The sequence below is a fragment of the Chrysemys picta genome, chromosome 16, assembly GCF_011386835.1.
Source record: "Chrysemys picta bellii isolate R12L10 chromosome 16, ASM1138683v2, whole genome shotgun sequence".
NCBI lineage: Eukaryota > Metazoa > Chordata > Testudines > Emydidae > Chrysemys > Chrysemys picta.
This window is the reverse complement of record NC_088806.1, coordinates 26723586-26751530: the sequence shown is the minus strand read 5'-3', so window position 1 is coordinate 26751530 and position 27945 is coordinate 26723586. Positions and strand designations below refer to the sequence as shown.

General features: G+C 40.5%; 2 protein-coding genes across 5 annotated transcripts in view; one reads left to right on the top strand and one right to left on the bottom strand.

Annotated features, from left to right (window-relative positions):
• Nucleotides 1–913: 913 nt before the first annotated feature.
• BTG4 (BTG anti-proliferation factor 4) lies at nucleotides 914–5282 on the top strand. Of its 4 annotated transcripts, none has more exons than XM_005291415.4 (5): nucleotides 914–1022; nucleotides 2229–2452; nucleotides 3055–3192; nucleotides 4246–4444; nucleotides 4974–5282. In XM_005291415.4, the coding sequence occupies exons 2-5, from the start codon at nucleotides 2280–2282 to the stop codon at nucleotides 5163–5165; spliced, it is 702 nt and encodes a 233-aa protein (XP_005291472.1). In that variant the 5' UTR covers nucleotides 914–1022; nucleotides 2229–2279; the 3' UTR covers nucleotides 5166–5282. The 4 variants fall into 4 exon arrangements, with proteins under 4 accessions (XP_005291472.1, XP_065425384.1, XP_065425387.1 ...); XM_065569312.1 differs by having other exon boundaries at nucleotides 935–1030; XM_065569315.1 differs by having other exon boundaries at nucleotides 983–1005.
• Nucleotides 5283–5660: 378 nt separating this feature from the next.
• The window catches only part of LOC122173896 (uncharacterized), a 37635-nt gene continuing 15350 nt past the window's right edge, over nucleotides 5661–27945 (bottom strand). Inside the window, exons 13-30 of the mRNA XM_042852003.2 lie at nucleotides 24445–24604; nucleotides 24043–24175; nucleotides 23363–23635; nucleotides 22896–23036; nucleotides 21482–21730; nucleotides 20915–21115; nucleotides 19046–19213; nucleotides 17967–18110; nucleotides 16744–16920; nucleotides 16045–16255; nucleotides 14848–14934; nucleotides 14048–14170; nucleotides 12703–12854; nucleotides 11654–11740; nucleotides 10717–10863; nucleotides 9180–9377; nucleotides 7811–7941; nucleotides 5661–7357 (exon numbers count right to left, since the gene is read on the bottom strand). Coding sequence (XP_042707937.2) covers nucleotides 7120–7357; nucleotides 7811–7941; nucleotides 9180–9377; nucleotides 10717–10863; nucleotides 11654–11740; nucleotides 12703–12854; nucleotides 14048–14170; nucleotides 14848–14934; nucleotides 16045–16255; nucleotides 16744–16920; nucleotides 17967–18110; nucleotides 19046–19213; nucleotides 20915–21115; nucleotides 21482–21730; nucleotides 22896–23036; nucleotides 23363–23635; nucleotides 24043–24175; nucleotides 24445–24604 — 3020 coding nt within the window. The 3' untranslated portion in view covers nucleotides 5661–7119. The remainder of the gene's footprint in view (nucleotides 7358–7810; nucleotides 7942–9179; nucleotides 9378–10716; nucleotides 10864–11653; nucleotides 11741–12702; nucleotides 12855–14047; nucleotides 14171–14847; nucleotides 14935–16044; nucleotides 16256–16743; nucleotides 16921–17966; nucleotides 18111–19045; nucleotides 19214–20914; nucleotides 21116–21481; nucleotides 21731–22895; nucleotides 23037–23362; nucleotides 23636–24042; nucleotides 24176–24444; nucleotides 24605–27945) is intronic.

The window sequence follows — 27945 nt, the reverse complement described above, 5'->3', positions numbered from 1 at the left end:
GGTTTAGCAAGTGAATAGATCTTTGCACGATTGGGACCATAGATTTCTTCATATCTATGCATTATTTTAAATTGTTTCTAGCAACAGAAATGCAATTTGGATGCTAACCTGTTTTTACCTTAGTCTTTCCTTTCTTGCTGTCTGACAATGGCAATGCACGTCTTAGAGATGGCAATAGGCCCCAAACAGATGAAGAGAATCAGCTTCTTTCTCCATGTGCCATTAGCTAATTATTATCCAAACTCTTGAACAACAAAGGGCTCACCTTTGAGAAAGTGCCTTCTTCGAAACCCTTTAAAAATAATCTCTAGAGCTCTTCTTTATAAAAGTGTTTCAGAAAAATATCAATTATTGTAAGTAATATAAAAATATACATATTATTGATAGAAGTAAATAATATATTATTTTTAATTATAAATGCAGAGTAATACAATTTCAAAGATATATAATGACTAAGTTGAGGGTTACACAGGGAAAATAGCTAGTCTGTTTCAATTCTGCATTAGCAGTTATAGAGAATAACATTAATGATTAATTATTTAATCTGGTATTGCTTCACTTGATTATGTATATTCCCCACAGATACTAAAATTAATGGGTATTACATAGATAAACATGACTGAAGAAAGTACGGAATTAATCATACTTCAGAAAGGAAGCCTCCTGGGTGTTGAAAACAGATAAATTGACAGTAGTCTTGAATGTTTGCAGTGTTGTTGTAGCTACTTTGGTCCCAGGATATGAGAGAGACAAGGTAGATGAGATAATATCTTTTAATGTATTAACTTCTGTTGATGGAAGAAACAAGTTAAGGAGCTGCACAGAGCTCTTCTCAGGCCTGGAAAAAGTAACCAGAGTGTCACAGCTTTGGAAGAAAGCAAATTGTATTCAGCATAATGGAACACATCTGTTCAGTTGTTAAGCTCTTAACAGCCAGTTGAGTTCTAGTTCTATATACACCTGAAGCAGAAGATTGTAGAGTAGAAGGGATTGCAGCTTGTAAGAGTAGGTGGTGACAGTTGGTATGTGTGTGAGTGGCTTCTGAGTATATGGTTTACTAAGGCAACAAACATGTTTTTGTTGAACATATTTTGAATTGTTTATTGTAGTTAAAGTATATCTGAGAGTTTTAAAGTAGATGGAATTTTATCAGTTTTTATCTGACAGGGACCATTTTAAAGGTAATATTTACCCCTTTATGGCATGAAAAAGGACTATATTATGACACTATCCACTACACAGTGGACTGAGGGTTAATTAAGTGATATAACTCCCTAATAGATGTTGCTCACCCTTGACTCTAGTACACCAAAAATAATTGTTGGGTGGGAGCACTGCCTTGCCTTCTGTTTCTCTAATCTCTCTATATGTTCTTCTATGGTGCTTAATACTTCAGTGATGAGTAATGTGAATAGCATCTGTAACTAGGTAACTTCTCTGTAAACAGGAGCAACCTATTAGGCAAAACTACATTATCTTAATAAATTTCCTGTACTCTACACTTGTTTATAAGCTTGTTATGCCTACAACTGGTACTTGTTAAAGTAATGCTCATTCTTGGAGTGATAGTTTTTCTATTGGGATGCTCTAAATAAACTGAGAACACTAGCCTAGCTAAAATCCTTCATTATTCATTCATACAACTAGTTATAGTGGTGACAACTTGTGACTCTTATGAGTTTTGATATTTGGTGGCTGTGGTGTGGTGTTTTTTTTTTTTTTATTATTTTATTTTTTTTTAAATCCAGTTCCTGGAATTGTAACTGAGATTTTTTTTTGCTTTAAAGAAAAAAAAAAAAAAAAACTTTTTTTTTTCCTTCTTCATTTAGCTGGTATGATTGCAGAGAAACTTGAAGCGTCACCTGAGTGCACCCTAAAAGCTTCAAAAATCAAACCCATCTTCTTAAAATCTCAATCTTTTCAAAGCAAAATGGTGGCTTGGCGGGAGGATCTGATTCATGAAGTTTGAACATGGGGGGCTGGTAATAGTGTAATTGACAAAAGTCTTCCTTAAACTAATAAGGATGAAAAGGACAGTCATGCTGTTGCTTAATATTTGAGTCTTGTGTGACAAAACACTTCATTGTGACTTCCTGGTATCTCTAGGATGTCTAAGGTCTTTTTGGTTTTGCTGGTCTAGGCCTCTCACCATTTGCCCTTAGTGAAACTTAATTAGTACCTTAATGCTAGTTAGAGTTTCTTCAGCATAGTTCTTTCTCTCTCTGCAGTGATGGTCTAACAGCTAGTACATCCTCCTGCACTCCAGATTAAAAAAGAAAATGAAAGATGAAATTGCTGCCACAGTCTTTTTCATCACAAGGCTGGTGAAGAAGCAAGACAAACTGAGCAAGCACAAAACTGAGAAATTTGCAGCTAAGCTGACAACAATACTGTTTGAAAAGTATAAGAACCACTGGTACCTAGACAACCCATCTAGGGGACAAGCCTTCAGGTAACAGACTTGGCCCCATGCTTTGGCCCTATGGTAAAAGGGGGACCAGTATCTAGCAAGCTGGAATAGACCGAATGTAAGAATCTGGGAACATCCATGTAAAAATGTAGGAACTACTCCAGGAATAATAATACAGGATGCAGTAAAGCAAATGAGGCAAATGCTGAAAAAGCAATGAACTGAAGAGGGTTTACTAAGAACTTTTTTCTTCCGGTCAAGCTTGATAGGAGGAATGAAGGGCCAAGGAATAGAGCAGATGTGGTAATGCAGGCTGGCTGCACACTTAGGGAAGCTAATGATTTCTTGATAAGAATGTATGTATAACTCAGGGCTTGCTCTCACTGCAGAGTTAACTCTAGTTAATCTCCACTTGAGTGAAAGTGACTACACTGCAAAATAACAAATGAGCAACAATGGTGGTGTTGGCAACTGATTTGTGCTAACACAGGCTATATCTTGAATAGCACTTAGGGCCCAGATAAGCTGAATTTACAATATCCCCACACTTGAGCTAAAGGTTTTGATGTGTGACTAGGATTTGAGTTAACTGCAGTAAACACAAGCCCTGTGGTATAATACTCTCCCTTATTTACTCTCTTTAGGTGTATACGGATAAACAAACATCAGACAAGAGATCCTGTACTGGAACAAGCTTGTTATGAGAGTAATGTGGATTTTGATAACCTTGGTTTGCCAAGAGAGATCACCATATGGGTTGATCCATTTGATGTGTGCTGCAGGTGAGGCCTGAACTCAGGTGACTGTTACATCCTTACTCTCCTCGTTGTCCACAGCTACACTGCATACAAGGCATTCCAGAGGCCAGATGTGGACATGGTTCTAAAAATGTATTTACAAAGGAGCATATGATTAGGAGTTGTGGATTTTCTTACAATCCTATAACTCAGGGGTAGGCAATCTATGGCACGCGTGCCAAAGGCAGCACGTGAGCTGATTTTCAGTGGCACTCACACTGCCCGGGCCCTGGCCACCGGTCCAGGGGGCTCTGCATTTTAAATGAAGCTTCTTAAACATTTTAAAAACCTTATTTACTTTACATACAACAATAGTTTAGTTATATACTATAGACTTTTAGAAAGAGACCTTCTAAAAACGTTAATGTATGACTGGCACGCGAAACCTTAAATTAGAGGGAATAAATCAAGCTCAGCACACCACTTCTGAAAGGTTGCCGACCCCTGCTATAACTAGTCAGACTTGATTAGAAGGGTGCACTTTGTTCTATTCTAAACTGTCGAGGGACTGGTGCTGGCTCCAAGCTCTCAAACTAAGGGCTTGTCTACGCTGGCACTTTTCAGCGGTACAACTTTCTCGCTCAGGGTGTGAAAAACACCCCCCTGAGCGCTACAAGTTTCAGCACTGTAAAGCGCCAGTGTAGACCGTGCACCTGTGTGTGTGTGTGTGTGTTTCTCCTGCTGCAATGACACAAGCCATGTATGGCAGCACTTTAACATTGCCGGTGTAGACGAGCCCTAAAACTTCTCTTAACTCTTCACCAACTCTCCCTGTAGGAGGAGTCCCTTCAGTCTGGAATACAGCAGAAACTCCTGAATTAGTATCTTGCTAATCCACAAACATGCAACAGTGGCATCTTCCCATGAATGGGAAAGAAGTAATAACTGGGTACTAAAAGCCTGGGACTCTACCATAAAGACAGTCGAGAGTAATGTCATACCTGTGGGTCTGCGAGTAAATAGCAGTGGACCTGTACAGTATTAGTGCAAAGCTGTATTTAGTCAAGAAACTGAGCAAACACTCCCTCCTCGCTCTAGGTATGGTGAGAAGAATCTGCCTTTCACCGTCGTTCACTTTGAAGGTGCTGAGGAGGACCGAGAACTCTCTCAGCGCATCAGCCACGCTGTTGACAAAGCAACCTCGGATTATCATTCTGGCACCTCCTCAGATGAGGAGGGCTATGCCAAGGAAGCTAAAGCTATCCCTACTGTCAGCAACCCAAACAGTGTCTATCAGGTAAGATGCTGGTGGTGTATCCTAACCTTTTTTCCTGCTGTAAAGGAGGAAACAGCTCGAGTCTGGCCTATAATATGATCTACTGGGGAAGACAGACCGAACTATCCTACTCAAATTCTTCTGTCGGTACCGCTGTAGGCTGCCTGTACTGCTCTTGATCCTCCTGTCACCCCAAATCAACAAATGTGCATGAATAAGCAGTGACTTTATCTCCACACTAACTGTAATACCTGAGAAGGAACTTGAGGCCAAGCTCAATGCAAATCTTTAATCTATTCCTATTCACCGCTTCTTGTCAACTATTGAATAGGTCATTTCCACCTTAATTGAATTGGCTCATTAGCACTGACACCCTCCCCACCCACACACACTTGGTAAGGCAACTCTTTTCATGTGCTATAATATATATTCTGCTTGCTTCCCCCACTCCATGCATCTGATGAAGTGGGTTTTAGCCCACAAAAGCTTATGCCCAAATAAATGTGTTAGTCTCTAAGGTGCCACAAGGACTTCTTGTTTTTGTTTTTAGTTCAGTGACTACTGCAAGCTGCCCGTTCAGCCATGGTCTCGGTATCCTCGCAAGAAGACCTACACAACCAATGGACTTCATCAGGCAAGTGTTTACTATCCCCAGCACAAGGGCTTCAAATGCTACTGGCCAATGGCTGCTTTTTCTGGACCTCGTATGGATCGATATCATTGGGTGAACACCAACCGATAGAGCAGTGCCTGCACCACTCTAACCCTGGCTCTTATGGGTCACTAAAATACTGGACTCTGTGGTAGGAAGCTTGATGCTTCCACAAAACCTATCCAAACAGAAAAGCACTTAATTCTGCCTTCTCCTGTCTGTTTTATTTCTCTCTCCCTAATTTTATGTACCTGAAATGTAAAGATTTTATTAAACTTTTAATGTATTTTTAAATCTCTCTGATAAGAGAGACTGAAAACTAGTAATTCTATTTGTAACTTAAAAAGGAAACATGGAGATTAATAAATTTAGTTGTGGTTTTAAAAAATATTGCATTTGTGATTTATAACCAGGTGTGTGAAGGGTAAATGCCAAAAGAAAGTCTTCCCTCCTCTACTGAAAGCTCTTTATAAGAGCATCCTAAACTGATATTTTCTTAGGATAGAATTCAACAGAAATGTGTAATTTAGAGATTCAATGACCACTATACAAGCATATGTGACCTAAACATGCTTTGTTGTGGTGGGGATTGGGCATGGTCCAAGGGAGAGAATGCAGAAGCCTACCTCCCTCCATCACAGCTACAGCCAAAAAAAAAATCCTGTATTTGATCCTGGAATTCTCCTGCAGCTCCAGATGTCTGGGTGGATCTTCTTGGGCTCTAATGTAACCAAAACAAGTCGTGTGTGTGTGTGTGTGTGAGATTGACATGGGCCTTGACTGTCATCTATGCATAGATATTCTTTGAAAGAATATATGTAGTTGCTGTTGATTAATAGGCTCCACATGATCCCTCCACAAAAGGTAGGAAGACTCCATCTTTTGTAAAATGGGCAGTATTTCTATTTAGAAGGCTTCATAAAGAGCCTGCAGTGTTGCTATATTAATAGCAATCTAACAGCGTGCTTCAGGAAACTATCCAATAAATTAACAATCTCCATCTGGTAGGTGACTTACGTAAAGTAGTGCTGGGAATGCAGGAGCAATGCTTCCCATTCACTTCTGCAGTACACCTCAGAGCCTGGACACCTGCCACTTCAGCTCTGACCTGTGTTTAGGTTTTTTGTTTTCAAAACCTTTTGTTTGCATTTTCACAAATTAATGCAACTTATAAATTACAGTTTAGTTTGATCTAGGAACTCTAAAGGTATAACAGGTACCTATTTTAATAGGCCACTACAATCAAATCACCCAATAAAGAATATAGAAGGAATTGGATACAGTCATGTCAGATGTTTGACAGTATTAGAGCAGAGACATTCAATGACATTCACAACCACTGCAACAGAAATAATCTCATTCAAATCCATATACAAAACGCTCTTCTGTGTTGCTGATCTCCTGTGTGAGGCCATCTGCTCCTTTCCCTTCAGATTCTTGTTTGTATCACACCAGTGTCAACTAGGACCTGATCTTGGAAGGAGTTGAGGGCACTTGAGCCCAGAGTTAAGAGCTTAGATACCTTTTTGAGGATCTGGACTTCAGCTCACACTGAAGTCCATCTAAGTGAGAGGTACTCAGCACCTTTCAGAATTAGAATGTCTATAGGACAGGAAACTCTTCCTGTAAACTTAAAGGCTAGGGATAAGTGTGACTGTCCTCTCCAATGTTTGTAGTGGTTAGTCCTATATAGTGTTATCAAAACACATTTATTAAGCACTATAACCCGAACAAATGGGAGTTCAGTTCTAAAACCCCACCTGCAGTCCTTTGCTAAGTTGACAGTTAACTGAGATTTCACATGCTTGTGTAATGACAATAACCAAGATATCTTGACTGCTTATTACTGCTAAGGGATATTTCAGAAGAAATCAGGGAGTCGACTAGCCTTAGGCCCTGTCAGTTTTTAAGCTACCATAGATGCCTTTAAATCAGATTTAATAATGAGTGAGTATGAAAAACAATACACTGTGTGTGTGAAGGTGAGTGCAGACACCCAAGCTAGAAGCAAGTCACCCATTTTTTTTCTTTGCTGTTGTTAATATTACTTAAACACCTCTCTGCCTTTTGCTATTTTCCCTTCTAATATTTCTATTTGCTTTACCAAACAGTCTTTCTTCAAACCAATTATCTTAAGATGATCAAAGAGCAAATCTTCATTGGCTGCATATTTTAAAAAATGATGTTCTTCCTCCATGACTTTCACCAGCTCCTCAGTTAATGTATCTAACTGATCTTCCACTTCCAAAAGGCTGAAGTAAGAGCAGCTTTCCTCTTCTGAGCTGAAGAAATAGAAGCAAATGCTTATGACTTAAAATAAGACAGACAGTAGAAATGCCACAGCTAAATCAATATCCCTGCTTCTGCCACGGAGAGTGGGACTAGGATGAGGACTATTTGGCAGAAGCTTAATCTAGATAAGACAGGTGGTGGTGGTAGGATGGAGAGAAGCAAAGGAAAAGCTTGATAAGTCATTGTTTGTGACATAGGCTTGAAATTCAAGGCCCAAAACTGCTGTTGAACTGTGAAGTCAATGGAGTTACACCAGCAGAGAACTTGACGTGCTGTTCTTTATTCATCCCATTGTGCCTGAGACTCCCTGACTAGGAAGATCAGCTTGGTATCATATGGTGAGGTCAGGACTAAATGAGGGGTCATGGAATACACTTGCTTTGCGCCAGAACACTGAAATTATTTGCATGTCACTTATTAAAACATCTAAAAATAATTCCCACCTTGTCCTCCCACCAAAGTTGTTCTCTTTCCTGCCAGCTGAGGTGTGGGTGAGAAACTCTTTCTTCTTTACAGATGGTTTATTCTTCAGCAGGTCCTCAAGATTTGTATGGAGTAAGAGGTTCCTGTTCCTCTTCATGCACCAGACAATAGGGATAGAAAGGGAGGACACGTCAGTATTGGTTTTAAAAGCCCTTTATGGACTGTCTGCAATTTATCTTCAAAGACATTGCTTTTTACACTGCCCTGGGATATTCTGAATTCCTCCTCACCCAAAACAGTTTCAGATGAAACGTCAGCTTTTGAGGCAGTTTGAATAAGACTTGCTACAGAAACAATGATTCTCTCTTCCATAACCCTGCTATACCTCTAAGTCTAATGAACCATGAGTCATTCTAGTCAATCTCTGTACGTTTGTCCATTCAGAACGTAACATGTGATGTTAAGATGCTAAGCAAGCAGAGGAACAGAATTACCATTCCTTTAAAAAAAAATACTGGGCCAGATCCTTAGCTGGTGTAAGTCCGCCTCGCTGACCAGCTGAGGATTTCATCTACTGCTTGTTTAAAAAAACCCTACAACAAAGACATTGTGACAGGCCTTGTTTAGTCTGGTAGAAAACGGGATCGAAAGAGACCTTTATATTGTCTTTTCTGTGAGAAAATATCTTTAATGAAAGTCAGCCAGCAAAGGTCATTTGACATAGAAAACAAAAGGAAGCTGCTGGGGTTAGACGCTTCATATGATTTACAGTGTGTTTAATGTTCAACTGCATGACCTGGATGCTTAGAGGTCACATTTATTCTTTAAACACTGAATGCAGCAGGGATTTGTCTGCCTTTGGGACACTGTTGCTTGCTTTAGTTCTGAATTGTATGTGGCAATAGCTTTAAATAAACCCATTGTGCAGATTGGACAATTGGTTTAGCTCCACTGCTGTTAACCCTAACCCGAAGGATGTCTTAGCAGGCCTGGCACTAAGCAGGCCCCTGACTATATTCAATATGTACACCAGTTAGGGTGAAATTCACCTCTGTGCAGAGCCAGAATTGTGCACCATTTAAGTAGGGTGACCAGACAGCAAGTATGAAAAATGGGGGGGGGGGGATAATAGGAGCCTATATAAGAAAAAGACCCAAAAATTGGGACTGTCCCTATAAAATCGGGACATCTGGTCACCCTACATTTAAGTCCCACCTGAGAGCTTAAATTGTGCCTAGAGCTAGTGCTGGCTCTCTGCACAAGGCTGATTTTACTGAGCAATGATGTGGGAAATGTGAGTTTAAGATCTGATTTAGAATTCCAGTCTGTGAAGCAGTAAGAAGGTTGGGGACACTGAAACATACCAGGGTTCATAACCTTTCTACTTACCTCCTCGGACACCTCCATCTCTCTGGCGGAGTTTACTTTTGCATCAAAAAGCTGAGAGATGAGATTTAGTTTCTCCCCAGAAAATGGTTCTCCCTTCAACAGAATCTCACTTATCTTCACAGAGGATTTATTGTCCTGGAGAACTGCTGACATCCGGAGTCTAAGGGAGAACATTTCACTGAGACAGGCCTTTAGTGCCTAGACATGGAGATAAATTATTTTTAAAAGCCTGAACGCATTTGTCCAAGAAATATTTAAAGCTAACATTCATAAAAGTAATAATTAACAAGGAGAAGGGAGAGGAAAAGGAGAGTAGATGGACAACGGGTTAGAACAATAACTTTTCAGCTCTGGAAGCCTAGATTCACATCACAAAAGAAATTAGTTTATTTGCTTTAAGTTAGTCCTTTGAGAATGTATGTGCAGATCACAAATGCACCACACAATGTGGGTTAATGTGGCATTCTTAACAGTCTCTCTTCAGGAGACACTCATGATTAGAATATCAGGTCAGGCATGAGCAGAACCAGCAGAGTTCCATGTGAGGTATTTGCACGGTGCTGGGATCTGGGCAATGCTGCTAGTCCAACCTTTGCGTGAGCACCAAGGATAGCCTTCTGCAGGCAATCCTTTGGGGAATCACATCTCTGTTTGTGTGCCCGAGGAGATATATTGGTGGATAACTGGTATCTCCAAGATCCAATGTCTGGAAATTAAAGCTAGACAAATTCAGACTGGAAATAAGGCTAAATTTTTAACAGTGAGAGTAATTAACCATTGGAACTATTACCAAGGATTGTGATGGATTCTCCGTCACTGCCCATTTTTAAATCAAGATTGGATCATTTAAAAAAAAGATATGTTCTAGCTCAAACAAGAATTATTTTGGGGAAGTACTATGGCCTGTATTATTACAGTAGACTCTTTTGGCCTTGGATTCTATGAATCTCCAGCGGCCCAAGCTGAATCCCACACAAAGAGATCTAGATAGTGGCTAAATTTTCTGGGCCAGGAGTGGTAATATGCAGGTCTTATTTTGCAATGATATCCCAGCTCAGAACTCTGAATACATTTCCCCAACCACTTGAGACTTCCATGCACCGCGGTGGCAGTAGGTTGCTAGAAATATAGTTGTCCCCAATGCTACCACCCAGTGACAGAAGCGTGTTGCAGATGTTTCTGAATCAGTATCGTTTGTACTGAAGGGATGAGTACACATTGCTTTGGAGCTTTCTGTTGCTTTACAATATGGTGCCATGTAGTTTGAAGCCGTGTTCTTTGGATACGTTTCCAGCATTCTGTTGACAGCGTCTCCAGCATGATCATCATATGTTATTGATACCGTGCCACTAATGTTCTCCAGGAAACTTGTCTGCATTGCAGTCAACAGGTAAGCATCTTATCCCACCTCCCTCCTTACTGCTTATTATTCCAAGCAATGCCATAAGGTGCCAAAGAGAGCCCTGGTTTTAATAAGGTAAATCTCTGCAAAGAGTTAGTGCCTTAATGTAACTGGATATATAGTGTATCGTTATACCTGATAAAACAGTCTCTGAAAGGCGGGGCTGGAGTCATGGCTGAGGTCAGCAGCAGTGACGTGAGCCAGACAGTGCACCAGCAGCAGAATGAAGCTGCCCACACAACCCAGATACTCTCTTAAAATGAATAATTTGTTCTCTGAAATCTGAGAAGAAAAAATAATATCCAGAGCAGAGACAACAAGACAGCATTAGAAACATGAGATGATGTTTACAGTGGCTGGGCTGCTACTTTCATGGACATTGGACAGACTATCTAGAGTCCATTGGGGATAAACATATGCAGAAAGTGCAACCATTAAAGGGTTTTATTCAGGACAGGCTGGTGTGCACCCTTACATTTTTCTCTCATGAGAAAACACACTTTTAGATTATTTTAGTGGGTGTGAAGACTTTTAGGGAATTTCCTCTTCCCCAACTATACCATGATACAAAACCTCACCTCTTCCCTCAGAATCCCTATATAGAAATAAGTAATAGTTATGGGTCAGATTTTGCACCCCTTACTCATAGCACTCTTACTTCACTGAGTTCAATTAGGGCTATTGGCAGAGTAAGGTGTTACTCAGTGTGAGTAAGGGTGGCAGAATCTGGATTGAAAAGATTTCTTTCGAAAACTGAAACTGATTGTCGCTAGATATACAGTAATTTTACCAGCCCTCTCAAGCTATGAGTATGACCCATCTATGGCACACAGCCCCATGACCACTATCTTAGAGAGCTCGATTAGCTAACTGGGACATATCACTGGCAGATGAGAGGTGGTTCTTTCACAGCGACATTTTTTGTTTCTTTGTTAAGCAATCTTTTCCTAGAAGGAATCAAATGTGCCATGACTTGATAAATAGGAAGCGTATTTGCATTTCACTCCTTAATCCAAAAATTTAATATATCTGACAATATTGCGGATGCTGACAAGGATCTAAGCTGACATACCTGATAAAAGAAAGAGTTTTGGAAGGCATTGCCTGTGGTGTTACTGAGAGGTATGCTGGAGGCAACACACAGGTTAATTTCTGGAGCCTAAGGGAAAAATAATTGTTTCTGTAAAAATTTGTATGTACTTCATATCTTCAAAGTCAGATGGATTAGTGGGATATAAATTAATTTAAATGTCAGCTTTGATTTTCAATAGAAGCAGAGCCAACAAATATTGCATGAAAATGGAGGGTGTTTAAAATGTCCCCAGCGTATCACTGGAGTTCATCTTGCCAATTTTCTAATTAAATAAATCAAAGTGTACTCGAGCTTAGCGGCTCTGGTGGTTAGTGCTCCATTATTATTATTTATTTATTGTATTACAGTAGCTTTTAGAAGCCTTAACCAAGATCAGGGCCCCACTGTGCTAGTGCTGTACAAGCACAGATATAAAGGTATGTCTACACTACAAATACTACCGCATCACAGCTGCAGCTACACTGCTGTTGTGCTGTCATGTAGATGCTTAGTACAGCGATGGAAGGGTTTTTTCCATCACTGTAGTAAATCCACCCCCTCAAGCGGTTGTAGCTGCATCTACAGTAGGGCTGATCTAACTATTCTGCACAATGAAATTTTTCACAGCCCTGAGCTAAGTCAACCTAAGTTTTAGGTGTAGAGCAGGCCTAGGAGATTCCCTGTATCAAATTTTTTAAAAGCCAAATAGACAAAGGAAGTATTATGCCCATTTTATAGTGGAACTGAAGCACAAAGAGATCAAGTGACTTGACCAAGGTCCCACAAAGAGTCTGTGGCACAGCCAGGAATTGAACGCAATCCCCTGAGACCCAGCCCAGTACCGTAGCCATATGACCATTCTTCCAAGTTACTGTAGCTGAAACATGGCTTTGACTCCTTTGAATCTCTCACTGAGCATTCTCTATCCATCCTTCACCTACAATGGATGGGTTTCCTGCAGCATGTTGCTGGGTTTTATTGGTGCTTTTCTACAAATGCATGCTTCCTTCTGAGAATGGAAATATTTTCTTGTAGTATGTTAAACTTACATTGATATGAGGCCTGAGAAACTGGAGAATGGAGATGCCATATTGGTATATTACAAACTCTCTTGCAGAAAGCGTTGGGGGATGAACTGGTATTAGTTCACCTTTATGAGTCATCAGAGCATCCAATATATCATGAAAAGAACTTCCTGTGTCTGCAGAGAACAACAGCATTTCAACTGACTCACTTATTTTCATTTTACATTTCAATTTAGCACCAATGTACATTTTCTTTTATCACGAAATATTAAGGGAAAAGATGAATGCGCAGGTGGAGCTTTCTGGGAAAGACTGATTTCATTGCAAACACTTTTAAAAGACACACAACCCATTTTCTGGACTATTTATACAACATTTAGTAATAGAAATGACAAAGACAACAACAAAACACCCTACCAAACAAGACAATTCCACTGCATACTCTTCTCTCCTGATGAGAGGATGAAAGAAAACAGTATGTGACAGATATTAGTCACATCCTTCAATGCATTACTGGAAGGCACTCAGATGCTATGGTGTTGAGCATGGTGTAAGAACTTATATAGAATAGAATACTCAATTGTCTATTATCTATTTATTACTGTCATTTTATTTAATTCTGAGGCTGTTATATTTGCACACTCAGAGTCTGCATTATACGTTGTGATTGTTTAACCCTAGTCAGTGGAATCTTTCTGTTCCTGTTAGAGAGAAATGAAAGTAAGTTGTTTACTTGAAAGCATGAGAGTCATTGTTAAAAGGTATATGATAAGAGCACTTTATGCCTGTAACCTGTGTGACAAAGAGAAGGTGGCTAGATCTGCAGCAATGCCCTCAGATTTAGTTAAAACATGACCAGACTTACCCCTGTATTAGACTAAAGCCCGAGGCTTGTTAAGCACACAATTGGTCAGTGAATAATCTACTATACTTCTCCTAATGTTTATAGCATCACTGTTTAATAGGAAATAAAGCGACTCTGATGTATCATGCCTTCCATCCAAGGATCTCAAAGTGCAAAAAGCTTTACAACTAACCAAATTTCATCACATCCAGTAAAACTGGTAAGTGCTGTTATACAACCAAGGCACAGAAAGGTTAAATGACTTGCCTAAGGTCACAGAGTAAATCATTGGCAAAGGCAGGAATTGACCCCAAACTCTCAGATCCCCCTGTATTTACCATTAGTCCATACTTCCATCACAGAATAAACATAAATGACGTTAGGACATCTACCGTGCTGGAGATGAGTTAATCCCAATACATATGAGTAGTAGCCAACTCTAAGCTTACACAGAAAGAGATCTCCCAATGTTATACTGAATTGTGCTAAAAATGTACATTAAAAACAGAAGGGAAGGAAATTAACCTTTTTCCTGCAGATGGCTTTCCAGAAGCCCAGCTGCCATCGCATGAGCTTGGAGCTGGTCATTCACATCTTTCAGAAGAGTGAGAAGTGGAGAAGATTTCATATATTTGGCTTTATCATCATCTACACAAATAAATATAAAAATATAATTGTGAAAAATAACTGTCTCTTACAGTGTGTGCATGAGGCAAATAAGAATCTCATATCCTGGAATAAAACAATTTACTGGTGCAATGAAGGTAATATTTTGAGCAACCCGTTTAATTGTTTGCCCAAATCTAAGTGCTGGTTACTAAAGAGATTTTAAAATAACTTGAAAAGAGAGTTATCTTCTCCGCAGTGTTTGTTATGAATAAAATGGGTAAAATAAATATCTCTTATTTTCCACAACTCCTGCTTGGACTGCATAGAAAATACTCCTGGTAATTTTATGAAGCTTTTTATTAAAGGCATTCTGTTTGTCAATGATACATTTTGATTGATGAAAAGAGAAAAGAAATTTGATTTAAAACATCTTAAATATATTAAAAATGATTTTCTATAAGAGGACCAAATTCTGTTTCCTATCATATTAATGGGAGTTTTGATTAATTAAGGAATGCAACATTTAGCTTCATGTATTTATGTAACTGTTGTCTACACCGCGGCTACTGTGTGGAGATAGGGAAGCATCATACAAAGGTCACAGGATACTAGTTTGATACAAAATGATGTAGCATGGATGGAATCATACTGAAGGAAGTGACTCTCAGGGGGCTATATTATTCAAATGTACTGACTTAACTGCGTAAAGGGCTTACCATACAGAAGAGGTGACCTGAACTGGGGATTCAGGAGAATAATCCTTGATGCCAACAACTGTTCAGTTTGCTTCAGTATCTTGACATCTATGAGGCCAACATACACGATGTGTTAGTGAAATTCTCAACAAAGAATTGTAGAGATGCTCATACTTGCTTTACATAATTCTTTCTTCTCTTATTCCATAATCTAGCTATGATTTTTCTATTTATAATCTAGGGTTACTTTATTAGTAACTAGTTTTAAGATGACCAAAGTTTGATTTGTTGGCTGGGTTCTCTCACTTGGTAAGATTAAAGAAACAGGAATGGGTCAGAGTCTATCAAGAGGATGGGGTGGGATATCCTTGTGTGGAGCTCTGATGATTGATGGATCTTGATCCACTCCTGGAAAGTGCATAAAGGTTCCTGACTGGACTGACACAAGTGCACTGGGGCCAGTTTGGGTGAATGGTACACTCCAAATTCTTATTTGTTAGCTGAATCTGCATAAGCTGCTGCACTCAGGGGCCTTTATGCCCTGCAATTGTTTCCAATCTCTTATCCGATTTACGTATATTCCAGACTGTAGGTGACACAGAGAAAAGGATTTTATATCATCTGGACCATTTATTTGTATTTATGAGATTATGCTAACGCCTATTGCCTGCAATTGACGAATGAATAAACAAATGACTAGTGGTCCCTGGAACCACAGGTAGTTGGTCTTGAATGATTCATTCCCCCGATCCTAATAAATGAACTCTGCTCATTGCTCCAAGGAAAGTGAAACCCTGGTACCCCTCAAGTCCCTGTTAACTTCTCCTATGGCAGGTGCAAAAGGAACTTTTCTAAAATTTGGTGATTCAGTTCAACTCTATGGAGGTGAATGAAACTCATCCTGGTTAAATATTTAATGTATTTGTATCCTAGATACTGCTGGCATCCAAGCAACGGTCTATTCTCACACCTAAATCTTAGTAATGCAGGGGGTGATCAATTTTCTGCCCTTACTTTCTGCATGTGTTTTCCAGTTACTGCCTAGCTGAGAGACTGGCATCTCTTCAGATGATCACATAACATCTCATTCATCCTGTACTGTACTTGTGATCTGAATGTTTATTTCATTACTAAAACATCAATAATACCCATAATGCATATTCCTTGCAACAAGGAGTTATGGATCAGCTACATTTCCTATTGAAAAATCAGACCTACTCTCTGCCAAGAGAGATAGAACCTGGTCTTCTGCCTGGCTGGGTTTCTCTTTGTCTGATGAGGATGCAGCTGCAGATGACGCAGGGCTGTTTTCTTGCTGTTTCTCTTTTTTCTTCTCTGCCGGCTCTAGCCTCCTTCTCAATTTCTCCAGGTCCTGGTGAAAAGCCTTTTGCAGGAAGGCCACAGTTTCATTGTGTTCTTTCATCATTTTCTAACAAGAATTGTGAGAAAAATGTAAATGTTTGTAAAACACATAATGGGTGAGATCTCTGAGAAATACAATCTCACTCTCCGTAAGACTCTCCCATAGGACACGACCCTGGTGTAAGGCTTCAGGATCTCTCAAAGTCTTTTAGAAACTCCCTCTAAATAGCATGCATCAGTTGCTATAAGACATATTATATCTGTGCCTCAAAACCATCATACTATCACTCTGCATCTGAATGAATTTCACAACCAGTGCATATTTACTTATGGACAATTACCAACTACTGTAACCCTTATTTTCTACAAATTTCATTCATCCATGCAGCATGGTAATCATAAAACTATCTATCTATGGCATTTCTGGAGTATGCATAATCATTTCTAAGGGATATAGAACTTAAAAAAAATATAAGTATTAAAAACTCCCTATGAGGGAATTCCACTGCATGTGCCGTCATGCTGCAAAATGCAAATTTTGGGACTACAGCGTACGTTCTTCATCCAGCTCCTCAGCTCTCCATGATCCAGCTGATACAGCAGATTCACTCTTTCATCTGATATTTGGCATTGGTGAGATTCTTCCAGCTGCAGCTGCTTTGCTTGGAAAATCTCCCAGATATCATTCCCTTTACTTATTTTATCTTCTCTTTCCAATGTGGATTTTTTGATCTGCAGGGCAGAATGTTTTTTGTCAATCACCTACAGTTCTTCCTGTAAAAAATGTACCACTGATGTCCACAATACTTCTGATTATTGGCAGTTAAGATAGTTTTCCTCTAGATTTCTTAAATGATGAAATACCTGCTCCCACTCTTAAACTGGAGTTTATAATGCAAACATTAACTGACTGTATGATGATGTAACGGAGCCACTGTGACATCCAAATCTGTATCATGTTGTCTGGGACAGATACTGTGGATTCTGAGCTAATTTATTACCATTATGTCATAAGGATGGTTGATACAGCTCTATTCAAACACATCTGGCTTGGCCCTTTATTTCTGAGTCAGTTTAAAAAAAAATGTGGCCTCTACACATGTTGATTGTGTAGGAGGCCCTCACTTTCCCTAATGTTTTAGGCTATGGGGCAGAACTTAGAAGCACTGCATACAATGGGCCAATAAAAGGCAAGGAGTGAGCAAGTGTGAAGCAGCACTAGCTAGAGTGAGAATGGTTGTCACTAGAGATGGGACAACCCAATGACAGCAAACCTCTGTGTTTCCCTTTAAGGGAGAATGGGATGCCATGGAGTAGAAAGGCCCGAACTTTTCTTCCCACATGGCAATATCTTTGTTCTCTAGTGGTAGAAGTCAGCCCTGTGTACATGGCCAGGACAAGGCACATGCACCACTGAAGTCCTATTTTGCGGGTAGATGTGCAGCTAGTTATTATATAAGCATGGCTCACTTCCCAGAGCTGTGAGTGGGGGCATGGAAGAAAGGAGGCAGTAAGCATCATCATGACCCACTGTGGCAAGCCCTTAACTGCTCAGGCTACAAGTATCTGAACTCCAGCATCACAACCTTGAAGTCTGTGTTACCAAATGCTCAGACTGAATTAAGCCCAAAGGGGACATATAAAAACAACAACATAGTATACAGTATAATCTATATTATATAGGCTGCAGTTGTTGCTTAGGTATCGTTACACTCTTGGACATGCATGTGGTGCAATCAATTCAGTTTGAAAAGATACAGAATTTGCTGTTTTTCTACCTGTAGTGGATCAGGATTGCTTGAAGTATTCTCCTTAGTTCTTTTATCGCCCATGAAGATTTTGAGCTGTTCTTTCAGTCCCCTTATTTTCTGCTTTCTGAATTCCTGTAGATCATTGGCTGTGAAGCCAGCTTCATCCACAGACTGCAGAGTATACACACAGAAAGGCAAAAAAAGAGAAGAGAAAAACAGGAATTTTATTCACAGAAAGAATGTCGTTATTATATAATAGTAACAAAGATAATTGCTTAGCTTCTTTTATCTAAGGATCTCAATGTGCTCTGTTAAAATAAATTAATGCAGACTCACAATATCCCTGTAAATTGTCTGCAGTGCTGTTGTAGCCTTGTTGGTCCCAGGATATTAGAGAGACAAGATGGCTGAGGTAATATTTTTTATAAGTTGGTCCAATGAGAGATTCACCTCATCCACCTTGTCTCTATAATACCTCTGCAAGACAGGTAAGTATTATAATGCCATTCTACAGATACATTAAAGAAGGCACAGAGAGGGGGGGATATGGATCAGTGTTCATGTTGTGCTCCCTGTTAGTACGTGGCCTAGGCTGGGGAAGCTAATGATCAACCACCGGACCAAATTCGGTGATGAATCCTGGTCACGTGCCACTTGAGGCACGTTGCGCATGCACTAAGAGGCACAGAGAGATTAAGTGACTTGCAAGAGGCCACGCAGGAACTCAGTGGCAACACTGGATCTAGAACCTAGGAGCTCTGACCACCCGTCCCTAACTCTAAAACTGAACATGAGTCTCTCATCAGTTTTGGTTATTTGAAGCCCAGTGCAACAAAACTGATACTGATCCATTTAAATTGTTGTTCTCACAAGTTGAAAGTTTTAAACAAAGCCATGGCTCAATATTAAGCTGTACAAAAACAGATCTGCACAAACAATTGTGCTCATTTCAAATTATCGCATGCATTCTATCGTTAAGTGCCAAGATGTTACTAAGAATTTTGCATGGGCTGTTAAGAAAAACATTGGAAGCAAACAGGCTATCTACAGAGCTTGAGAGTGGATATTTTGGTCATTATCATTAGATAATTTCTTTTCAATTTTACCGTGTCCAAAGAGTGGTCTTTCAGGCATTTGGTTATTTCCAAAATCTGCTTCTCTCTCAGTTGTAATAATCTGGCAGCTTGTTTCAGCTCCAGCCCTGAAAGCTTGTACTCCATGTTATCTTTCAATAGCTGTAAGATGCCCTTCATATCATCATCAACCAATGACCCCTGAAACACAAAAAGCCCATGTGTTACTGCCATCCAGCATTACCTGAAATATTCCACAACACCTATAACATGGAACGTAAGTATAAAACACGGCTCCTTTTATTTTTCTAGAAGGTCATTTTACTTTCCAGAAGCCAGCTCACTGAGAACTTAAAGAAAGGTATAGGAACTACAGGATCTTCCAAAATTCTATCAAGCACAATAGGAAGCAGATAATAATACTTACCACTTATATGGCACCTTATAGCCATAGATCTCTAAATGTTTAACAAAGGTGAGAAAGCATTATTGTCTCCATTTTATAGATGGGCAAACTGAGGCGGAGGCCTGCATTTGCATAAGTGGTTTCTAATTGTGGATACCTCTATTTTTGGGTGTCAACCTTAGAAACCCAGGCTGGGATTTTCAAAGGAGCCCAACATAAATCTACACATAAATAAATTATTAAATAAAAATAAAGGAGGTAGGTGCTTAACTTCCATTGGGGCTCATTTGACAGTCCCAGCCTTAGGGGCTAGTTTTCAGAAGTGCTTAGCATGCACAACTCCATGTAAAGTCAACAGCTGTGAGCGCTCAGCACTTCTCAAAATTGGAACTTTCCTAAGTTTATCTGAAAGGCCACTCCCTTCTCCACATTCCGGTCTCTCCTGATGACCCCTCAGCTGCCAAAATGCCTATGAGAAGTGTGATGTTCATAGCTTACACACAGAAAAATTAGATATGAACAAACCCTCTTGCTTGAAGGTTGCAATGTAACTCTACTTTATTACTTAGAATTCAGAACGATAACATACAAGACCCAAAACCAGAGAGAGAGACAAAACAGGCTACTCCCTAAAACAGAGAGGCACAGCTCACCCCATCTTATTCTAGGCTGTTTGTCTACACGCTGATTCAGACAATCCAGATCACATAGCTACCCTCAGAACTCCCTATCATGAAGTTAGGATCAAAAAATCCCTCACTCTTAAAGTGATAGCTTGTTATTTTTCACACAGTTTCCAATACACCTTGGGAAGTTTGTTGATACCAATGACGAGTTTAATGAGTAATCTGAGACTAGTTTACACATCATATATATATTTGTTAACATAACCGTATATATGTTGTGCTCCTTCCCTCATCCTCTGTTTGTTTGTTTGTTTAGGCTGTGAGCTCAGTGGGACAGGGATTATGTATTCCTTTATGTTTGGAAACACTTGCACATTTTGTTGGGGTTTCCAGATATAAATAATAACAACTAGGGGTAAAATTTTCAAAGGTGCCTACATGATTTAGGAGCCTAAGTCCCACTTTCAAAAGTGATGTAGGCACTTTGGAGCCTACATCACATTTCATTTCTATGGGATTTAGGCTCTCAGATCACTTTTGAAAATGTTACCTCTTAGGCATCTCAGATTGGGCACCCAGAATTAGAAGCCACACTTGAAACTCTCGCCCAAAGTGACTTGCTCATGGGCACAAAGCATGGTAGAGCTGAGAACAGACCGGAGATATCTTGAGTCCCAAATCAACACCATATACAGTAAACCATACTACTTTTCAGAAGATTTCAGGTACAGTTTGGCATGTGTAAATTGTTACAAAAATGACTATATGATATACTGTAATCTGGAGCTGCCCATTTCTATGAAAGGAAACAATCCTTGAAAAATCCTAAAACATAAACACATGCAATATAACAACAAAAAAGGGCTTTACATCTATGACAAGCTCGCACAGGTTTCTTTCTTCAGTCTGTGTCCACAAGTCTGCCTTTTGGAATCTGCAGCTGTCTTGTAGCACTATTACTGTTTGCCGCAAGTGTCTCTGAGATAGGATAAAATATGCCACATGCTCAATATGATTTGGTAACTCCTGTCTTTCAGCCTCCTGAATCACTTGCATTTCCTTGGCTTGCACCTAGGAAGAAAACATTGCAAACTCTTTAAGACTAGGTTCCCTGTAGATTACTAAGTGCTCTGAAGTATTCAAATTCTGCCTGCAAAAGTTTGACCATAGCAGTCACAGAAAAAAATAAATTAACTGTACTGAAGGACAAGGGAATCTATACAATTAAAAGCCCCACAGAATTCACACTTATTAATACAGAAACCTGATGAAGCTGGATAATCCTTGTTACCATTTTTTGTGTGGATAATACATGAATCAAATGTTTGCAAACCACAGACAACAATGTTACATTTGATACAATGGTCAGATACATGTGCTTGCCCATTATTTTAAAGCAGCATAAACAGAGAGAGATTAACATGAAAGCAATTGTACCTTTTCTTCTGTTTGGGTTTGAAGCTCCAGTCTGAACTGTGTCTGCATATTCCTCAGTTCAGTCTCTGACTCTTCCTTTAAACCAATAAGTAAGTCTCCTTCTTTGTGGTGTTTCTGGAGAAAAGCCACAGCTCTCTCCACTTGCTGCTTCTCAGTAATCTGGGCCACCTCTTGGGCTACAGTTTCTCCTGTAGCTCTGTAGTGTAAAGTGTTCAGAATCCTTAACACACGTTCTGGACAGGTCTGTCTCTTAAGAGAGAAAACATAGTGATATGGAAAAATAAATGTTCCTTGGCTGCTACATTCGAGATTTTGTTTCTAGCATTGAGTATTTGAGTTGCTGAGTCTATAGCTAGCTCTTGTGTAACTCATGAGGCAGAGTACATTATACTGTAACCCCACTCTATTGACATACATGTTCTATCCCATGCTTTCTGATTGAAGAGGATCAGGGTGCAGAATATGTTTTGTGAGTTTGTGTGTGCACAGTAAGCATGGACAGTTGATAGATGGACTCCTAAATATAGAATAAGCATAGATGTAAATGGCACTACAAAAGGCGGCGGGAAGTAGCTCAAACTTTGCACACGCCTGGCAAACCACGCCCCAAACATGCACGGCTTTAGAAGGAGGAAAGATGGTTTTGTGGTTAAGGCATGGGAATCAGGATTATCTGGGTTAGATCTGAGTTCTGCTAAAGACTGTGTGTGGGTCACTTAATTTCTCAGTGCCACTGTTTTCCATCTGTAAAATGGGGATAGACAATACTTCCTGTCTCTCACTCTTTTCTGTCTTGTTTATTTAAGATAAACTCTCCAAGACAAGGACTATTTTTTACTTTGTGTATATATGGGGACACAAGGTACTACTGTAATACAATTACATTATAATGAATAAAATACTATTGCTTTTGTCAGCAAGTAGTGGTCTCTGAATTCTACCAAGAAACTCCTGCTGCCTCATCAAGTCTAACTGGCAACAAGACGTGATTGTCTCGGGTGGAGATATGAACCAGAGACAGGAAGCATCCTGAGGAATATCTGTGTTGAAAGATCTGGGAAGTTGGGGGAAGCTTTTAAACGCACAAATGGCAATTAGGCACTAAGCTCCTAGTGAACGTCAGAGAGCTGGGTGCTTAAGTCTTATACTTTGAAAATGCCACCGGTTGTGCTTAGCTTGTGCCACTGATGTGGCTGTGAGATGCAGTGAGCTTTATCCTGTTGTAGCTGAATTCCAGCCGATTCAAGTCTCCTTTATATTTTCGAACTCTGACTGGAAAAGGTCTGAATTTGAATGATCCTTAGCATGTTCATGTAGTACTTTATATTCTCAAGGTATCATGCAGACCTTAGCAAATTGGCATTAACTTCTCATGTGAGGGTAGTGAAATGGAGGAGTAATGAACGGGATATACCTGGAGTTCATTATAGAGATCCAATATTCTATAGAGACACACTTGTTTCATAACTTCTAACTTTACTATTTTGATGGCTGAAGCTTGTAATATTTGAGTTGCTGAGTCTGGAGCTAGTTCTGCTTCCAAAGACTGTGTTTCCTGTTGAGTAAAAGAGACTAAGATGCTGAGAGTTTTCAACGTAAAAAACATAGAAATTCATTCTACAACCAGCTTATCTTGTGGATGGATTTACCTCACTTTACCACCAATACATAAAATAATTTCCACAAATTGTTGTCTGTGACAGGGTTAATTTTTGGATCAGAAATAAAATTTCTGTTTGGCAAAACTAAAGGCTGAAAATTCAAATCCTGTTTTTCTGACACATGCAGTCAAGACCAGAACCGGTTTTTGTTACAGAGAAAAGAAAAAACTAGTAAAGTGACAGCTTAGTCACAGTTATATAAATAAGACCTTGAACTCACATCTTGTTTTTTAGTGACATCATATCTGATGTGGGAATCTGTGATTTGCAAATCAGCACCAAGCCGTGATAAATGATGTAGAATTTCATCTCGAGAACGTAAGTGGTCTTTGGGTGTTACTAGATCCCGGCTGAGCCCTGACTGCTTGATTTCTTCCCAATGCTTCTGATAGAGAGCTTGTTCAGCACGCTGGTGGCATTCAGCTAACTCCTTCAGAAATGTGTCCCAGTCGCTGGCTACATCCATTTCTTTACGGCATTTCATCCCCTGAAACTACAGAGACATTTCTGCTTCAGCTGTTTAATGTTTAAGACCACATAAATGAAAATAATCAATTAAACTGTGGCCAAGATTTTTAAACATATGAGCCAAAAATTAACTCATATAAAAAAGTGGCCTGAAGTTCAGCACGCAGGGGCTCATATTGAAAATCAGGTCACTTAAGTAGATATCTATCTATAGATATAGAAGCCTAATTTTAGATCCCCATTTTTAAAAACATTGGCCTCTATGTTTTGCATTGAAATGGTCAGTGCTTCAGCTTCCTATGTGCTTTGGGAGATATTCTATCTCTGTCATGTGATGTGAAAAAAATGAAAGCCACTCAGCAAGGAAATAAGAAAACTCTCATTTCCCATACTCTGAATGAAAACTTCAGGCTTACTCAGCACCAGTCTCACCCAATTTTCTTTACATTCTTCCTTTTCCTTAGCTTTGGCTGATTCATAAAAGTAGCAGATCATGTTTATTTCTTCCGTCATTAAGGACAGCTCTAAATGCACCACTTCACTGGCGTGCTTTTCTAAAAAAAACCTGCCAAAACATCAGAAATAAATTAAGCATGACAAGAAATGATCTTACATTTATATGCAGCCTTTATCATGAAGAATTCTAAAGCACTTTGCAAGCTGATACACATTCTATATGGGGGACAAGTGTCGTCTACCAATAGGATGGATTGCAGCGACTGTTCAAGCTCAAACAGCATCACTACATAATACTTCAGGACAAAACGCAAAGAATACCTTTTCCCAATTAAAACCGCAAGGAGGATTTAAAAAAGAAGAATTAGTATTTCTCACCTTGTCAGGATTTCTTGCTGTATATGGGATCCCCCTGGTAAGAAAAAAGAGGGCAGCACAGGTGATGGAGTGGCAGCTGGAGCAATTTCCTGGCTTGCTGCAGTCCTGAATGCCTCAGACTGAGCTGTAGATGTCTTTAAGGTGCTTCTTGAGGAGTATCCTTCAGGAGAAACCAAAAAGAAGTAAAGGACCTTTACATTTATTTCTGAATTCCTGGCTTTTTTCAGCGCATTCAAGCTCCCTTTCACAATTCTTTCAATGAAATATTTTGAATAGATTAATATCTGTCACTCTGCAGTACTCTCTAGTATACCTAGTAACAGTCTGGGACAGAAGATAACCAGATATGTGAACAAATCTAGATAGGTTATCTGCTCATTCTAGTTTTACCACTCAGAAGAAACATTTGTAAACAAGTCATTATACAGAATACACGTAACTTTGTAGCAAGATAAAGTGTACTATATACCTGTCACTAAATCCTGCACAGTTCACAAACCTGGATGTAAAAGTTCCTGAAGTCTTTATTGCTTTGTCGATCAGGAAAGCAAATCTTGTTTGGAACACTTGCCTTGATCTAACAGCATATAAATAAGCTTCAACAGCATGCACTAGCGAACACTAGTCCCAACATTTGATACAAGGGTCATTCAATCTAATTTCCATTGTAGTGAATGATTAATTGCATATGAAGAAGAACTGGAAGGGCACCAGTCAACTGATGTTGAGCTGCAGACAGATAAATAAAGAGGTAGCTGATGTGATAGATGCAGATCGAGTACCATCTGGATCGATCTCTAGCTAGGTCCTTTAGGATGGTCTGGCTGGCTGTTCACTATATGTCCATCGTGCTTGATCTGCAAAGATGCTACATCTTTTTGGAATTTGCCTTAATGATGCTGACAATTGTGAGATAGATGTTGCAAGATAACACATTAGATTATTATAAGGGAATGGAATTTGTGAGCTCATACTTATCTATTCTGACTCTCTTTCTTGGCAATTCTTAGCACTCTATGCAAGCTGATCCCTCCTCTTCTGACCTTGCAAACATTATGTGACAGCTTTCTCTTCCATGCTGGAAATAGTCAAGCAATGTTAGCTGAAATATCGCTACAGAAACGGGAATCAATGCTGGTTCAAGAAAGAAGAGGAATGGCCATTTGATTCTTCTTGTATTAATTATTTTAATGCAGTCTTGGTATTTTTATAATCACCAATTCTTTCTAAAGTGCTTTTGGGGCTGCTTCCACATTTTAACTGAAATCTTCCGTGTGTTCCAAAGAGACTGATGAATGATAGAGAGTGAAATGAACTAGATGCTGTAGCTGCCATCATGTAGGCCCTGATTCACCAAATTACTTAAGTACATGCTTAAATTTAAGCCTGTGAACAACCGCATTCCTATGCACATACTTCTCTCCTATTGACTTCAACAGGACTTAAGCATATATCAGGTCCTTGATCAGTGATGCATTACTAGTTACTTCAGGATTCATAAAACAGCTATACCTTTCCAGTACATGAATGACACAGCACTGGATCTGATTATATTGAAGATATTACATGGAAGAGAAGACCTTTGAAAAACTAATCATTCAAATCCCAACCTTACAGTTAATGATCTTAGCAGAGATTGTGGCTGATAGACATTAAGAAGAAAATATATTTGTTACAGATCTAAAAACAGAGGAAAAAATCTTTACATTTTAATTTGATCATTCATATTGGGAGACTGGAAAGGAAGTTGAATTATGAGAAAGGGGAATAATAAAATAGAGGAAAGAAACAGTTATTAAATTGCTTTGGAAATTCCACTATGTTTTTCTCTCTAGGTTTGCAGACAGACATATTCCATATTGACTGAATGTTTGCATCCTGAAATGTATCCAACATTTTGATAGCTTGTATATTTCAGCTCTGTTTGTCAATAAACAGCAGTTAGAACTTTTATGTAACTACAAGTCTGGTTACATCACAATTTACAGTTTGAATGCTCACATGAGGGAAAGTAAAAGCTTTGCCATTGATTTCTGTGTTTGCACAAGGCTTCTTACTGCCAAGCTGAAAGTAGAGACTCCATTCTGCAGCAGAATGGAATGGAATGGAGACAGATGCACAAAGATTACATATTTCAAGATTTCCCAGGGTTGAAATCTTCTAGGTAGAGAAAAAAGACCAGATCCTCAAAGGTCTTTAAGCATCTAACACCCATTGATTCCAAAGATCTTGTATAGTCCAAGTAACCAAATCCATCCTCAGGCCTGAGTAAAGATGCAAGCATGGGTGGCAGGTTTGTAGAAATTTTGGTGGTGCCCAGAACCCACCCCGCCCAAACTCTGCCCTCCCAAAACTCCGCCCCCCACCTGCCCAAGGCTCTGGGAGGGAATTTGGGTGGGGGAGGAGGTCTGGGGTGCAGGGTGCAGGCTCTGGGAGGGAGTTTGGGGATGGGAGGGGGTGTGGAGGGATGTGTGCAGGTTCTAGGAGGGAGTTTGGGGGAGGGAGGGGGTGCAGGGATGGGGCTGGATTTGAGGTGGGGCTGGGGATGAGAGGTTTGGGGTGTGGGAGGGGGCTCAGGGCTATGGCAGAGGGGTAGGGTGAGGGCTGTGGGGTGAGGCTGGGGATGAGGGGTTCATGATGCAGGAGGGGGCTCAGGGTTGGGGCAGACTGTTAGGGTGCGGGGGGATGAGGGCTCTGGCTGGGGCTGGGAATGAGGGGGTTGAGGTGTGGGAGGGGCTCAGCGTGAGAGTAGGAGTGTGGGGGTGAGGGCTCTGGCTGGGGATGGGGATGAGGGGTTTGGGGTGTTGGAGAGGCTCAGGGCTAGAGCAGAGGGTTGGGGTGTGGGGGGTGAGGGCTCTGGCTGGGGCTGGGAATGGGAGGTTTGGGGTGTGGGAGGGGCTCAGGGCTGGGGCAGAAGGTTGGGGTGTGGGGGAGGAGGGCTCTGGCTGGGGCTGGGAATGGGAGGTTTGGGGTGTGGGAGGGGCTCAGGGCTAGAGCAGAGGGTTAGGTGTGGGGGCTCTGTCTGGGGCTGGAGATGAGGGGTTTGTGGTGTTGGAGGGGGCTCAGGGCTGGGGCAGAGGGTTGGGGTGTGGGGGATGAGGGCTCTGTCTGGGGCTGGGGATAAGGTGTTTGGGGTGCTGGAGGGGCTCAGGGCTCAGGGCTCGGGCAGAGGGTTGAGGGTGCAGTGGGGGGTGAAAACTCTGACTGGGGGTGTGGGCTCTGGGGTGGGGCAGGGCTGGGGATGAGTTTGGGGTGCAGGCAGGCTGCTCCAGGACTCCCCCCAGCCCTTTGCCTGCCAGCAGCAGCAAGCTCTGGGGGACGAGTCCCCCTTTCCTGCCCCCCCAGCAGCACACTCACCCCCACCAATGTCACTGCATGTGCTCCTAGGGCCCCTCTCAGGTCCAGGAATCTCCCTCGCCTCCCCAGTGGTGGGTGCCGGGGGGGGAGTGGTGCTGCATGCGCCTCCTCCTTGGCTGTTGCCCCTGACAGTAGCTTCACTGG

Bases quoted from the DNA above. Each gene is read 5' to 3' on its own strand.
- BTG4 (XM_005291415.4), top strand. From the start codon at position 2,280: ATGAAAGATGAAATTGCTGCCACAGTCTTTTTCATCACAAGGCTGGTG. The intron at 2,453-3,054 runs GTAACAGACTTG...TACTCTCTTTAG, and splicing joins TCTAGGGGACAAGCCTTCAG to GTGTATACGGATAAACAAAC. The intron at 4,445-4,973 runs GTAAGATGCTGG...TTTTGTTTTTAG, and splicing joins ACCCAAACAGTGTCTATCAG to TTCAGTGACTACTGCAAGCT.